Source organism: Meles meles, chromosome 16 (genome assembly GCF_922984935.1).
Source record: "Meles meles chromosome 16, mMelMel3.1 paternal haplotype, whole genome shotgun sequence".
Taxonomy (NCBI): domain Eukaryota; kingdom Metazoa; phylum Chordata; class Mammalia; order Carnivora; family Mustelidae; genus Meles; species Meles meles.
In genome coordinates, this window is record NC_060081.1 from 19613023 (window position 1) to 19628282 (window position 15260).

Genomic DNA, 15260 nt, shown 5'->3' on the forward strand with positions numbered 1-15260 from the left:
GTGGGGGGTTTTCCTGGCTGTTCATAATGAGGACCTAGTGGTAAAAACTCTGCGGGTTTGGGGCCCCCTACGACCGTGGCCATCAGGAGTTTCTGACTGTCCTGCTAGTCCATACTCAGCCCCCAGCAATTTGTCAAAACCACCCCTGAAGTGTTCCTACCCCATTATGGCCCCAGCGGCTTCTGCTTCAGGTGAGCTGATCTTGGCTGTGACTTTGGACTGTCCCTTCTCTCCAGATTTCTGGGTTATGATTTTGACCTGTGACCTTAGTTCTCTGATGGGTCCCAGAAAGGCCTCCGATTGCTAGTTTGCTCTCTTCTTGTTATGACAGGCGTGAGGACTTCAAATTCTTTACAGGGCAGAGCTGAAGCTAGAAGTCCCTTGTTCGCGTCATTGCTGTCCTCCCCGCCTTCCCACCCCTCAAGTTCGGTACCAAGTTGGTTGTGTTGGTATAAGACGTCCTGATCACTGGAAAAACTCCTGGGTCTTGAAGAGAAAAAAATCACTCTTTCGGATCAAGAAGACTGCTTGGGTGCTGTGTTCATGCTGTTATTTCCCACCCTTCTCACTTCCTTCTTTTGTTGCTCAGGTTTGTCTTATTAGCAAACTAGATGCGGATTTTACAACTGATCTCTTAAACTGGGAAGTGCTAAGTCTGCCTGTGGGATGGGTGGGGTTTTTAGCACCTTTCTAGTGTCCCTCCACTTCCCTGTCACTCACGCCCCCCTCCAGGCTTTGACACACAAACATGTTCTGTCAGTCTTGGACCAATGCATCTTTAACTGTATATCCCCGCCCCCACCCCCTGCTTTAATCACAGAGCCTCCCTCAGCAGCTGTGCTGGTTCTGTGTTAAAGTAACAGCCTCTTTTTTTTTTTTTTTTTAAGATTTGATTCATTTATTTGACAGAGAGAGAGATCACAAGTAGGCAGAGAGGCAGGCAGAGAGAGGAGGAAGCAGGCTCACCGCTGAGCAGAGAGCCCCATGCGGGGCTCGATCCCAGGACTCTGGGATCATGACCGGAGCTGAAGGCAGAGACTTTAACCCGCTGAGCCACCCACGCGCCCCTAAAGTAACAGCCTCTTAATCCACCTGACAGCTTTCAGCCCCTCTCAATTATCTGTAAGTCAAGTGCAAACCAGTAAGGGGGCAAAAATTCTGAGCAGCGTAAGGAATAATTGCTATAAAAAGGTCATGTACCTTTCCTTCTTTCCCTCAAGCCATTAATTAGGACAGGTCAAGGTGATTGTATGGGTGGGGTGGGTGGACAGTCGGAGCCTGAACAGGGTGAAGAGGGCATCTGTCAGAAAGGGGACGTTGGGGCAACAGGATTGATCAGAAAAGTAAATACATTAAGAACAATGGAAGCCAGGTTCCCAGGTGTTGGAGAAGAGAGTTGCAAATGTGGAAAGAAACTGGAACACCGTGGTATGTGATCGCCATTGGAGGTACTGGTGTGAACTCCGTTTTTAAGTATAAAATCAGCACAAAGATAAAATTGTTAATGAGTACTTGTGTATACATATGTAAAACACACATATACCCATACATATATGCATATCCATGCATCTCTGTCCACTGAGGGTTCTGGGAGCAAGCACCCCCAGAGCAGTAAATGTACGTGGCTCCCAGATCTTGCCTTTTAAATACTATTCTTCACTGAACAAAGCAGGGCTTCTTGGAGAAATGGCTGATTCCAGGGCTAGAGCAGGAAGAAAAATAGGATGAACTGGGGTTATTTGACCATGCCAGAAAGTAGAAGGAGTAATGGGGACATGTCCAAAGGACACGGCAACTAGCTTGAAGGGGCTTCCACCGGCCAAGTCAGAGACCGTGCGAACGTCAAAATAATTGTAATACTAGACTGGATAAAGTAGGAAAACACGAAACCATACTGATAGAAATAAATGAGTTGAAAATTTAACGAGAAACATAGTTTCAAAGTACTTCACAGAATACTTGTTAATTACAAAGGGAAAAAGGAGTAACTTTATAGTGCAGAAGCTTGGCAAACACTCCTACCAGCAGTGGGACAATATAAAATCGTCTGCCACCTGGTGTGTGTGGGTGTGTGTTTCTGTGTTTGCTGTGGATTCATGATGATATTCATTACAACAGAATGATAAACCTTTACTTTGTATGCTTTATGGTCTGTGAAGGGCTCAGCTTATTATTTGCTTCTTACAGTCCCCTTCTGGAGTAGGCAAGGATTATTCATCTACCTTTGAGAGGATGGTATAATAACGGTACTTCTTACACTCAGGCAATAAATAGTCTAAGACCTTTTGAATGTTGCATATATTAATTCTCACAATTACCCTAGAGGTAGGTATACTGTGATTATTCCCTTTTACAAAGGGGACCAAGGCATGGAGAGGTTAAGTAACTTGTCCAAGGTCACACTGGAGAGCTGGGACATGATTCAGGCATTCTGACTACAGATCCCAGCTCTTCCATACGGAGACATGTTGCCTCTGTAATGGAGATGCCGAGGAAAGCAGGCAGGTTAGATGACTTGTCTAGGGCCACTTGTTCCCTCTGGTCATTAGATTATGCAAATCTGTACTGAGGGCCTGTTAATGTCAGGCCCTGTTCCAGATGTTGGGTGACTGGTACTAGGCAGCCCGAGCCCTGGGACTCATGAAGCTCAGGCTCCTGAGAGCTGAGTTGAAGAACTTGACCCAAGTCTGCTGCCTTCCACTGTCGAGTCTAGATGCCAACTGAACTGTTTGCAGGAAGTAGGCAGCTAGTCGGTCCCCCTGCTCAGAGGTGCCCTTTCTTTTTTCTTTTGAAGGTCGCCTGGTAGGTGCTCTGGATGCAGTGCTGGACTCCAATGCCCGGGTCGCTCCATTTCGAATTCTGCTTCAGGTGCCTGGGTCCCAGGTTTATTCTCCCATAGCATGTGGTGAGTTACTGAGTGGATCAGACGTTTACTGGGCCATAGCCACTGGTGAGTTTTGTTCCAGTTGGAATATTCCAAACCTTACGGTCTAAGCATGCTGAGTATCTGCATGTTGGTGAAGCTTGAAGGTAACTCCTTTTAGTAACTCATCTGCTTTTATGAGCTCTTTTTTTTTCTTTTTCTTTTTTTTTTCCCAGCCATCAAAAGCACATAAAGACTACATGCTTGGGCACCTTAGCTTGGGCATGCCAGGCTTCTGCGTGGTGTGTTATTCCCAGGTGCTCGATCTCATTGAGTATGAACGGAGCCCTTTTCTCCTTAATTTTGTTTCTGACCTAATGAACGTCTTCCTGGGTGTGTGCACCTGTGGTAATGGGACAGGGGAAGCATCTGAGGTCTGTGTCTGACTGAGGGCAGTCTTCACCCTCCTTGTCCCACATTTATGCTGCATCACTGGACTTCTGTGCCCCATGGGAATTTCAGAATCCCCTCACCCTCTTCATCTGGGGTTTCAGTCCTCCTACACAATCTAATGGTCTGCCTGCTACACCAGCATCTCGGGGGCTGGGAATCGTTGTATCTGAGGAGACCCTTCCATTCAAAAACAAAAATAAGATGCGTCTTTTTAACTACTCAAGTCATAAATGTTCACCTTCCAGAAGCTAAGCTGGTAAGAGAGAAGGACAAGGAAATCTTCCATACCCCTCTACCAGTGCTGATCACTCTTCTGTGTACATGGGCTAATATACATAGGGACTTCTAATTTTGTTTTTTCTCTTAACACTTCACTAGGTACCATATATTTCCATTACTGCACGTTCTTTAACATCAGTTTTTTTTTTTCCTGGAAAAATACAAAGACAGAGAAGAAAATTTTTAACATATCCACCATCCAATTCTAAGCACTGCTAACATCTTGGTATTTTTTTTCCCCCAGTCTGTTGTGTTTTGTTCTAGTTAAGATGAATCCTTCTGTATTTGTATAAAATCATAAAAACGGCACACATTTGATATGATCCATCAACACTTGACAAGTACGAAGAAGAGAATGTGTCTCACGCCACATCCTAGCCACCCAAAGTTAACCTCTGGTCACCCTGGGTTCACCTCATTGCACACTTTATACTGCTTTTAGGGCAGGGATGATGATTGTTTTGAAGACAGAAGTATCTTTGTGAAAATGCAGCCTGCTATTTTGTAATAAAATAATTACAGTGCTAATAATTGACAATGCTATTTTGGAACAAAAGTATTACATTTTTACTTGATCTCAGTAAACCAGAAGCTGAAGTAAAACCAGAGAAATGTTAAAGTTCAAAAATAAATGTTTCCTTAACACGAGAGCTTATTTTCTAAAAGGTTCATGGAAGGTTAAGGGAAGAGATTTGTGAAATCTCTTCAGGGTTAGGATTGTGGCTTTTTAAAGCAGTGTTGCAATTCTGACCATTTGCTTTCACTCCCCAGCTGAGAGGACAAGCATGCCAGCATTCTTATTCTTCCCCCTTCCTTTCCAGTTTCTCATTTAAAAATGTGTTATTAACTTCATGTTGTACTTTTCATTCTGTCTGTCACCATGCTGTCCATCGTTCTTTGGCTCTGTCCTCTATTTAAATGGATCTAATGCTTTTACTCAGGTATGGTTTTCCCAATATAGAATCTTTAATTTGGCCTCTCTCTCTCTCTCTCTCTCTTTTTAAGTAGACTCCATCTCCAATATGGAGCCTACTTCAATATGAACTTACAACCCTGGGATCAAGACCTGAGCTGAGATCAAGAGTCGGATGGGTTGATGCCCAACCGACTAAGCCACACAGGCACCCAATTTTGGCTAATGTCTTGATTGCGTAGATTCCTGTTTTCTTCTCCCAGTAATGTCTCACATTTACAAGGATGTGTCCCTTGCTTTTGGACTTGAGTAACACCTTGGCTGGTTGTGATAGTCTCTGGCCATCTAGAGCACAGTGGCCATTACTCTAGGGTCTTCCTGTATTTAACAAGGCAATGAGAGAAATCTCAGGCTGGTCTTTTTTTTTTCTCCTCCTTTTTACCCTCTATGGGTGATGTGCTCCTCGTGCCTATAACTATCTGTATCTTTGAGGTTAAGTAGTTTAGTAACTTGGTTGTGATCTGTTACTGCTTCGAGCGCATTGTGTTAAGTTTTTCTGGAATTCAGTGTGCTTTTTCAGTATACAGATTGATTTCTTTAATCACTTCAGGAAATTTTCTTGTTCTCTATGTGTATTTTTTTAAAAATGTGTTTAATGTTCCATTTATTGGAATCCCTACTTCAGATTCTTTCTGTTGGATAACTTGTCTACTTTTCATTCTTGTTTTTTTTTTTTTTTTAAAGATCTCATTTATTTATTTGACAGACAGATCACAAGTAGGCAGAGAGGCAGGCAGAGAGAGGAGGAAGCAGGCTCCCTGCTGAGCAGAGAGTCTGATGCAGGGCTTGATCCCAGGACCCTGAGATCATGACCTTAGCTGAAGGCAGAGGCTTTAACCCACTGAGCCACCCAGGTGCCCCTTCATTCTTGTTTTTATCTGTCTCTTCAACTAGCATCCTGCATGCTGTCCATAATCCTTTTCTGAGTGAATAATTCTGTTTTCAGCCATGTAATCCCACACTTCATTGCTTTAACTCACTCATTCAGCTGTGTTTTAACTTAATTTATTTAGAGAGAGAGCACGTGAGCACGGGCAGAAGAAGAGAGAGCATCTCAAGCAGATTCCATGCTGAGCGCGGAGCCCAATGTGGGGCTCGATCTCAGGACCCCGAGGTCATGACCTGAGCTGAAATCAAGAGTCGGATCCTCAACTGACTGAGCCACCCAGGTGTCCCTCTATTTGGCTGTGTTCCCATCATTTTCTTGGATGTCTCCTCTCCCTTTTCTCTGTTGTTTTATTTTCTCATCTTGGCACTCTTATTTTCCTGAGTTCACATTCTTGCTGTCTTACCGCATGAAGCATTTATGAGAATTTCCCTTTCCTCCTTGAGGCTTCTGTTTTCCTTCTAGGACACAGTCCCTGTCTTCAGAACACCGTGTGCTCCTTTGTTTCTCCTCTTCTGCTGCCAGGTGTTGGTTTGGTTGCTGTGCTCTTCCTCTGCACCCCACTCATGCTTGGACATGGTCCTCTCAGACTGACCCTGTGGCATTTGCACCAACATGGGAGGACTGTAGGACTAGTATTTTGGGGACAGAGTGGAGAGGACAGGTGTGCTGCTGGGCTGGATATGGGGTGTGAGACAGCAAGCCCCTGTCCTTTCTCCAGTTTCTCTCTGGTTTCTCTCCTGTCACTTTGCCCCAGGCCAGACAGTGGGTCTTGCTCTGGCTTTGGGGCTTTTGATGTGAACGTCTAGAGTTTTGTCTCCTCACTAGATTGGTTTCTGGGGAGTCTGCAGAGGGGGGACCCTGCTCAGTTCCTGAATCTGTGTGGCTAGGGCAGGGAGAGGTTCTACAGTAGCCACTCGGGGTTCATGGAACTTCTCAGACCGCAGCGAATTTATGGCTGCACAGCCCTCAACCTGATGGCTGTAGCCTAATTGACTCTTCCAGTCCCTTATTAGATGCTTAATTAGTTCTGATTTTTCAGTATTTGATCACTTGAATATTTCAGGATCCTTCTCAATCCCCCATGTTCATGTGAAATGTTAGGTGCCTGCCACGTACCAGACTCATGCTTGGTGTCCGGGGTTTGTGAGTGAGCGTGTGAAGGATGGTCTCCCTCCACCCGGCTTCACGGGGCCCTGGGGAATCCAGAGAGCAACCCGGAAGTGGCAGCTAGAGCTGGAATGAGGATTAGGAAAGTAGGAGGCGGCAAGACCCTTGACCAGCACGCAGTAAGGAAGTTCTGCCGCAGCCGGGGGATGTACTTTCTAAGGCCATCTGTCCATGTATCACCAAACTGCGTGCCATAAAGGTTGCAGCAGCTTACACTCTCCCTACCCACTTCGCCCCCTGCCCCACCCCACCCTGGCAGTCCTGAGCAGGTTGAATTCCTCGAATGTTCTTTCTCTTGAGCCAGGATCTGCTCCCTTTAGTTTCTGCTTGGCTGAGGGTTTGCCTTGGACCCAATCCGTGGCAGGTCTGGGATGCTTCACGTTCTGCTGTATTGGCCACAGAAAGTCCCCTGTGTGAGCAGTGGTTCTTTCGAGCGCTGCTTCTCTTGGGTTGGGGAAGAGAGGGCAGGGAGGGTATTTGTATCCTGGGCTTGTGGTATTGATGGAGATACTTAGGCCTCTCCTGGGAGTTACTTGGGCATCCTGCACTGTGATATTGACTCACCATATTTAATATTTTATTGTGTCTTGAGCATTGAGAAAGGATCCCTGCCCAGGGTTTTAAGTCTCTGACAAAGCAAAAACAAAAACTGTAGGAAGGGCCTGGGCGGCACCAGGACGTGGGCAGGAACAGGAAGAGTGGCACGCAAGAATGATTTATATCTTCATTTGATTTTTGCACGGCAGTGCACGGGGACTATAGGAGAGCTTTCGAGAAGAGTTTTCTTTTTCTTCTTCCCTTTTTTTTTTCTGCTTGTTTTTAAGCAGAGGTGGAAGAGCTAGGTAGATAATCCCCTGGGTGCACACTATTACTTGGCAGCAAATCTGTGGATGATTGTGGTCAGAAGGGGATAAGGATAAGTTGCTATTATTTTTTGACTTACATGGACCAAGGAATCTAAAAGCTTTATAAACCTCACTGTCCTCAGTGGATAAAAGATGCATGATGAGTGTGGTGAGGACTTGTGTAAGAGAAGGGTGTGGAGGGCTGTGCCCTACTTTTCAGTTGGTGCCCAGATGCCCCCTCCAAGAGACCCCACCTCTGCCTACACACCCCTCCAACTGCTTCCCCCTCTGCTGGTGGGGCCCTTCCAGCACTTGCACTGCTGTTACTTCACTTCTCTTTTTTTTTTCTTTTGGGTCTGCCCTCTAATGAAGATTAAAAAGTTCTCTCAGGGTCCTGCCCACCGCTAACCCTCCAGGGTCCAGGATAGAGTGTGGTATTCCGCAAACAGTAGGCGTGCAAATAAGCCAGAGCAGTCAAGTATGGACTCCTGCTTTGGGGGTGAGTAAGTAGTCTGTTAGTCAAAGAAGGTAACGGGCTCAGCACTTAAGTCTCCTGTCCGTAAGGCGTGGGAGGTGGGGCATGCAGTCGCCAACAAGATCTCTGGGTCCTTTCTGAGAAGCCAGGGCACGGATATTCCATGCTGGGCGAGGCCCTGGGTCAGGAGCTTTGTAACGAGGGGCCAGGACCATTGAGCAGTAGAAAAACTTGCAAAACAGGGGTCTTGCTTTCTTTAAAAAACAAACAAACCCCCTAAACCATTTTTCATTGAGGTAAAATATATATAACCTAAAATTCGCCATCTTCCCATTTTTAAGTGTAGTTCAGTGGCATTAAGCACATTACACTGTCGTGTGAACATCACCACAACCCACTCCAGGGCTTTTTCACTTGCACAAACTGAAGGTCTGCTCCCAGTGTCCCTGTTGCTTCCTCGCCGGCCCCTGGCAGCCCCCATTCTGCTTGCTGTCTCTATGGATCTGACTTTCTGAGGAGTGGCACTGAAGTGGAGTGGCACAGTATTTGTCTTTTTGGGGCCAGTGTCACGTCCTTGGGGCTCTTTTTAAGGCTGCGGTAACCTATTGCATGGGGACTTTCCCTTTGAAATCGGATATAATGATCAGCACAGAGGAGAAATCAAGGCCGTGGTGTTTGGGACCAGAAGAGTCACATCCCAGGAGCCAGTTCCTGGTCTGGGTCGGGAGAGGAGGGAAGAGCGGAGTGAGGAGAGGAGCAGTCCAGGGCTCCAGCCTGGGGTAGGTCAGCTTCTGATGGCATTGGTACCTAGACACGAGGGGCTCTTGGGGGCCCTGGAGGAGCAAGGAGACTTTGCTGGGGTTTCCTCTTCTGATGTCTCAGCCTGTGCTTTGTTCCGCAGTTGAAAAGCCCAGGCTGTGAGTTACTGATGTGTCATTGCATGTTCCTCTTGGTAGGTGACTCTCTGTGCTGTTGCTGTGTTGCTGACGTATGGTATTCTTTACCGTGACCCTGAACACTGAGTTACTTACTGTCTTTGCCTTGTTTCTGGGAAGTAGAGGAAACCCAGGGGAGACCCTGGATTGTCTGCGTCACTCCTTCCAGGAGTTAAACTGATGATGTAAGAATTAGACTCCTTTTAACATTGATTAATTGAGCTGTGGGGTGGATTGTCTTTTCTGGTTACTGAAAGAGGACTTGATTGCCTTGCGTAGAGACAGGATGGAACACGGCCAGGAGAGCAGGAGCTTTCCGAGGAACTCGTCAAACCTTTGTACAGACCATCTTTTAATAATGCTCATGGCTTCACAGATCTGATTTTGGACTCCAGAGTGCCCTACTACTTTTGTGACTGTTTGTGACAAGAGAAGTGCAAAGTTTTCACCTTCTTAGCAAGATCTTGTCGCATGGTTTTGAGTGAAATGAGGGAGAGCAGGAAAACCAGGAGAAAGTAAGTAGGTGAGCAGGATGACACCATGATACCACCTTACACCAGTAGAGTGCAGAGAATTTCAAGCAGTTTCGAGAGAGAGACCCGCCTGGATGGTCAGAGGCATACCTGTATCTCGGGAGGGGGTAAATATGTAGTTTGAGAAAAAAACTTAGTATTTTCAATGTGGAAAATGAAAAAAATACACGGTTTTGAAATTTTCAAAATTTATATTATAGGAAACTGTAGTTGTTCTGCTAATGAAAATGTATGACATATATTTTTTTAAAATCGAGACTCTCAGGAGTTAGGCTTTCCAGCTTAAAAATTACTTTCCTTTTGCACAAACTTTCCTCATTTGTTCCCCTCAACAACGTATAGGTAGGCACAGTTACTGACTTTGAGGAGGGAGGAAGCAAGGCCTAAGTTGCTTCGTAACTTGCCAGGGCCACATCTTGCGTCAGGAGTGCCTCACCGGTGGCTCAGGCACAGGTCCTTCTAGAACGTTCTCAGAGTGTTCTTTCTGATTTCTTTCTTATCTCTGCCCTTGACCACGGCTGGCGTTTTTAGTTTCTCCTGTTCTGCACCACTGTTTGCTTTGTCTTTGGAGAGAGAATTTTATTATGGGAGGAAATGTTCCAGGGTGGATCAGATTAGTGTCTTGGTGAACTTTGTGCAAGTGCCAGCCAGATCTTTTTTCCAGAACAGAACTCACTGTGCACTTCAAGGAAAGACTGGGACGCAGCCCTGCAGGAGGAAAGTTAGAATTGTTTCTGGGTGCATACTCTGAGGCCACTCAATGTGAGTTGGCGGGTTTGCCTTTAGTTGCTTGGGATTTCCTTGAACAGCACTAGCTGGCATTTTCCATGTGGGATTTTCACTTGGAAATGGCTGAGGCATGCCGTGGCTAATGCTTCTTTTCAGCCAGCGAGTGTGTGTCACCAGGCTCCTACTGTTTTAGACAATTTTGCTTATGCTCAAAGAATTAAACCCCCGGAAGATGTTCATCCCTTAGGGATGCTGCTTCTAATGATTTTAAAAAGCAGGCAACGCCTGCATGTAACTTTTAAATTTGAAGGTCAAAAGTGCTGTTTAAAAGACGCTTTTGAACCGAGGTAGATACTTGCAGGCCCCAGGGTCTGTGTTCTCCAGGTAGCCAAAGCCCCCTCCCTCTGTTGCAACAGGCTGCCTGTCTCCCTCTTGAGACAGTTCTTCTGCATGAAGTCTCTCCTTACCTAAATCCTGATTTGTTATTTGACCTACTTCGGAATAAGTGTGACCTGGATAAAATCTAAAGGCTTGAAGCTGGGAATCTGACGTTTCTCTGGCTTCCTTCACATTGCCTAGCATCTGCGCAGAGCACGACTTGTTGGAAAGAAGAAACCAGCCGGAGGGGATCTTGGCAGGCATTTGGTTTTAGTGGATGTGGGGAGACTGACTGAGGCATGGGTTTCCAACTAAGATGACTTTGGCAAATGACTTTTAATTCATGGTTCCTTACTGATCAAAAGCGAAGGCAGACTGTGAGAGCAGCAGGCTCTGGACCCACTCTGGTGCTGGGAGCCCTTCTGCAGGCCTTGCCAGCCTGTGTCTGTTGTTCTGCTCCCTTCATGTGACTTTCAGGCCACGGAAGCTGTCTGCGGCCTAGGGGCCTCACTTCAGGGCTTGCTGCTGCCCTGGCTTCTGGGACCTGTGCTAGAACCTGACGCATCTGAGTTGCCTGGGACTGGGAGTCATCCTGATCGAAAAAATAATAAGGAAAATGCAGGGAACGTGAAATCCTTCATCCTCATTTCTTGCTCTGCTTTCGTAAATTTTTCCGAAGTCTTTTACAGAGTATTCTTCCTAGGTGTGGAGGTCAGTTTATCCAAGTTGATGACTTTTTTGTTAATGAGGGCTCTTTAAAGTGCTTTTTGTTAGGAAGATTTTCAGACCTACCCCAAAGTAGTGAGGACAGTGTAATTGCGTCTTCCAGGCCCATGTGTTGGGATCAGGAAGCAGATGTCTTGGGATCATAATGTAAAATCTTGGGCTCATGGTTTTGCCTACTTTGCATTATCTCTTATTCTCTGTGCCTTCTTTTCACCCACTGATTTATTTATTTTTTAAAGGATTTTATATATTTTTCTGTCAGAGCCAGAGAGGAGAAGCAAGGAGAGTGGCAGGCAGAGGGAGAAGCAGGCTACCTGCTGAGTAAGGAGCTCTATGTGGGATGCCATCCCAGGACCCTGAGATCATGACCCGAGCCGGAAGCAGACGCTAAAGGACTGAGCCACGTGGGGGCCCGATCTGGGTGGTTTTAATCCACATTCAACAAGGGCCACACACCTCATTTGGTGGCTGTGTCTCTTTTGTCTCCTTTAGTCAGGAAATCCTTCATTCCCCCTCTTCCGCCTAACTTTTTTCCCCCCAAGTGATTGACTTGGTGAAGAAATTCGGCCAGTGTTTTTTGTTTTTTTTTTTTTACGTAGAATGTCCTGTGCATTATGTTTCTGTTTCTTTCCTCAAGGTATGGCTCAGCTCCTTTCTTAGTTCTTCGTTTGTGCTCCAAACTGGAAGGTACTTGGTTAGTTAATGAGTTCAGGTGGCCGCTTTTAATTGCCTTCTTCCCCATCAACCTTTCCTCTAGTGGTTTGGCCCATTTTAAACCCTGCCCTATTGATGCCCTATTAACTTTTTCCTCTACATATCACAAGGTCGTGATTTCTCCCCACCCTCCCACCCCAATTTGATGTGCTGTTTTATAGTTGTGAGCTTGGGCTTGACTGTATAGGAGAACTTGAACATAATTTGGGACTACTTGGTGACCTTGAGACATGGAACGTTTAGAAAAGGGAGGAGGGGAATGCTGACATTGGTCCTTTCATTGCCTCTTGTTAGTGTGAGGAGTTGGTGCCCTGGTGATCGGCAGTGGTGACAAGTGAATTTTTTTTTTTTTCTTCCCTCCCTGTCCCTTTTTAGCATTGTCTTAAAATTTCAAGTACTTCTCCCAGTATTTTATCATGACGTTTTTCAAAGTTCAGGAAGTTGGAAGTATCGTACGGTGAACCCTAGGAGCCAGTTGTTATAGATCTAGCGTGTGTCTGTTAATTGTGGTCCTTTATGTTACTGAGCTTGTGCCGTCCTCTGCCCCTCAACACTTTACTCTGGCTTCTGGCACTTGGTCCTGCTGCCAGTCACCTTTGAGTGCTTCTCTGCTCTCGGGCCAGTGAGATGTGGAACGTTCACCTTGTGCATTTCCTACCTCCTGTCTGCATCCACTATTTCTCCAGTTGCACTGGTTCCTTTTAGTGGAGAATGGCGTGTAAGGGCACAGTCGTTGCTACTGGGTTTTCACTGCTTGTTAGGCTTCTCAGGAAATACGAGCTAAGGAGTGTGTGTTACAAAAAAGAAAAGTAAGTCATGAGTTCATACTAACTTTTTTGTTATGCTTCAAGATTTTAATGTAAATTCTAGCTAGTGAACATAGTGTAATATTCATTTCAGGGGTAGAATTTAGTGATTCACACATGAACTTTCTAATTCAACTGTAAAACTATATAGTTATAACTTAGATTTGATTTTATGTTTTTCTCTTGAACACTGAAAATCTTGGTTTCTAACAATATTCACATAATTAACTATCTCACACATCCACATACATACTATATCTAAATGATGTCAGTATTAATAATAAGAGTACTGAGTGAAATTTAAGTTTTGTCAGCTTTGTTTAGCCTTAGAATATATTTAACTATGGATGTATAGTCAACATTGTTTAAAATAGCTGTTTTCTATGTGTAATCATTTTGTAACCTGAAAAGTCTATTCATTTACTCAAGTATTGCTTTTTTCCCCTTATTGATTTAACTTTAAAAAAAAAAAGGAAAATTCTTTTGTAATGCCTGAATCAGACCTATAAAATCTATAGACAAGGTCTGTGTAAAAAAGCCTTTGATTGCTATCCCCTCTCTGTCCCCTTCCCTCTGCTACAGGGAAACCTCTCTTTTTTGTTAGCTAAGCTTTCTACTGTTTGTTTTACAAATATCCTCTACATTCTCACACCCTCCTTTTATAAAGGTCACATATATTCTATTCTATGCCTTGCCTTAGTTCACGTAGACCACAGCCTAGAAATCATTCCATATCAGAGTTGAGATTATCTTGTTTTGTCTTGTCTTTCATTGCTTAGAACTGAGTACCATAGTTTATTCAACCTGTTCTCTACTGATGGACGTTTGTGATGTCTTCATCCCCGGCCATGCCTCAGTGAATAACCTGGTGGTTAAATAATTTTGTGCGTATGCTGCTGAATCATTGGGGTAGGTTACCCTTTCCATCCTGCAATCCCATCTCTAGTAAATGCATATGAACCTTTGTCAGATACCGCTAAATGTCCCTTCCTCCATTGGGTTTGTACCATTGGACAAAACTGACGTCAGCAGTGGATGAAAGCACCTGCTTTCCCAGATTCATCATTGGATCTGTTGTCAAATTTGGGCATTTCCACAAACATCATAGGTGTTTCTGCCATGGTTCTTGTTTGCTGTCCTTGTATTATGAGGAAGTCGAGCATCTTTCATGTTTAGGGCTGTTTTCAGAAACTCCTTGTTCTTACCCTTTGCGTCTTTTTTTTATTGGGTGGTTCTTTTCCTCCCCTCAGTTTTTAGACACTGTCTAAGCATTAGGAATATTGGGCCTTTGTCTGAGAAATGAAATTTAAAAAATCTTTTTCCGATTTGTCATGCCCTTTAGTGGCTTTGCTTTTGGTGTGCTTACCTTGCAAAGGCTTTTCAATGTAGTGGGATTCAGAATGCCTTTCTTTTATACTTGATGATTTTGAGGCATGCTTAGGAAGGTTTTATTATTCCCAAGTTATACAGGAATTCACTCCTTTTCTTCAAATACCCGTAAATTAGCTTTTTTCTATTAATACTTTTAAAACTGTTCTTTGTCTTCTGCCTTGCATTGCTTCTGACAAAGCTCTCATTCTTTGTTGCTCTTTAAGTATCATCTTTTTCCTTCACCCTGGCTTTCAGCAGTTCAATTAGATGTGCATTTATGTGATCTCTTGATGCTTTTTTCTGTTTGTAGTTTGTTGAGATTCTTGGACCTGTGCGCTTACAGTGTTCATCAAACATGAAAAAAATTTAGCTATTTCTTCAAATATATACATATTTTTTCTGTTCTCTGTTTCTTGCCCGGCACCCCTCCCCTTTATCCCAGGACTCCAATTAGTAGTCTGCTTGCTGCTGTTCCAGGGCTCACTGATGCTCTGTTATTTATCTTGTTGTTAATCCTTTTTCTTCTGCTTTTCATTTTAGTTTTTAATCACTGTGTCCAAGTTCCCTACTTTTAATCTCATCCAGTCTATTTCTGAGTTCAGACATTGTTTCTCTATCCTACAAGTTTGGTTTGGATTTTTTTCTGTATCTTCAGTTTGGTCTCTCACCATCCTCATGCTTTCCTCTACTTTTTGAACACTTTGGAGTATGTTTATGATAGCTGTTTTATGTCCTTGTCTGCTGATTATTTTATCTGTGTCCTTTCTGGTCCTGTTTCTATTGATTTTTTTTTTCCCCCTTTTGGTTAACGGTCAGATTTTCCTACACCTTTGTTTCTAATTCTGAGCAGCGTTTCTAATGGCACTAAGACAAGGACATTTTAATGACTGTTATAATTATAAATTGAAAATCCATTTTACTTTCAGTATCAGGAAGGTTGGTTTTTTCACTTATGGCAAGTACTTTTAGGGACTCAGTACCTTAATTTGAATTCAGAAAAGGCCAAGGAAATTAGGGGAAAAAGGTTTAACATTGAATTTCTTAAACAATATAGTGAGATGTCCATGGATAAAAATATGGTCAGTTGTGATGATGTGATACTGGTTCGTGTGGGGATACTGCTG

The 15260-nt window shown here is 44.2% G+C and overlaps 1 protein-coding gene across 7 annotated transcripts in view; it reads left to right on the forward strand.

Moving 5' to 3' along the window:
• The window catches only part of TBC1D8 (TBC1 domain family member 8), a 102734-nt gene that overhangs the window by 39505 nt on the left and 47969 nt on the right, over nucleotides 1-15260 (forward strand). For 3 of the 7 annotated variants that reach the window (XM_045981732.1, XM_045981725.1, XM_045981726.1), the window contains exon 2: nucleotides 2795-2950. The exons of 1 other annotated variant lie outside the window; for it this stretch is intronic. In XM_045981732.1, the coding sequence (XP_045837688.1) occupies nucleotides 2795-2950 (156 nt within the window). Of the gene's footprint in view, nucleotides 1-2794; nucleotides 2951-15260 lie in introns of those variants that run through there. 3 more of the 7 variants (XM_045981727.1, XM_045981728.1, XM_045981733.1) reach the window with 2 other exon arrangements.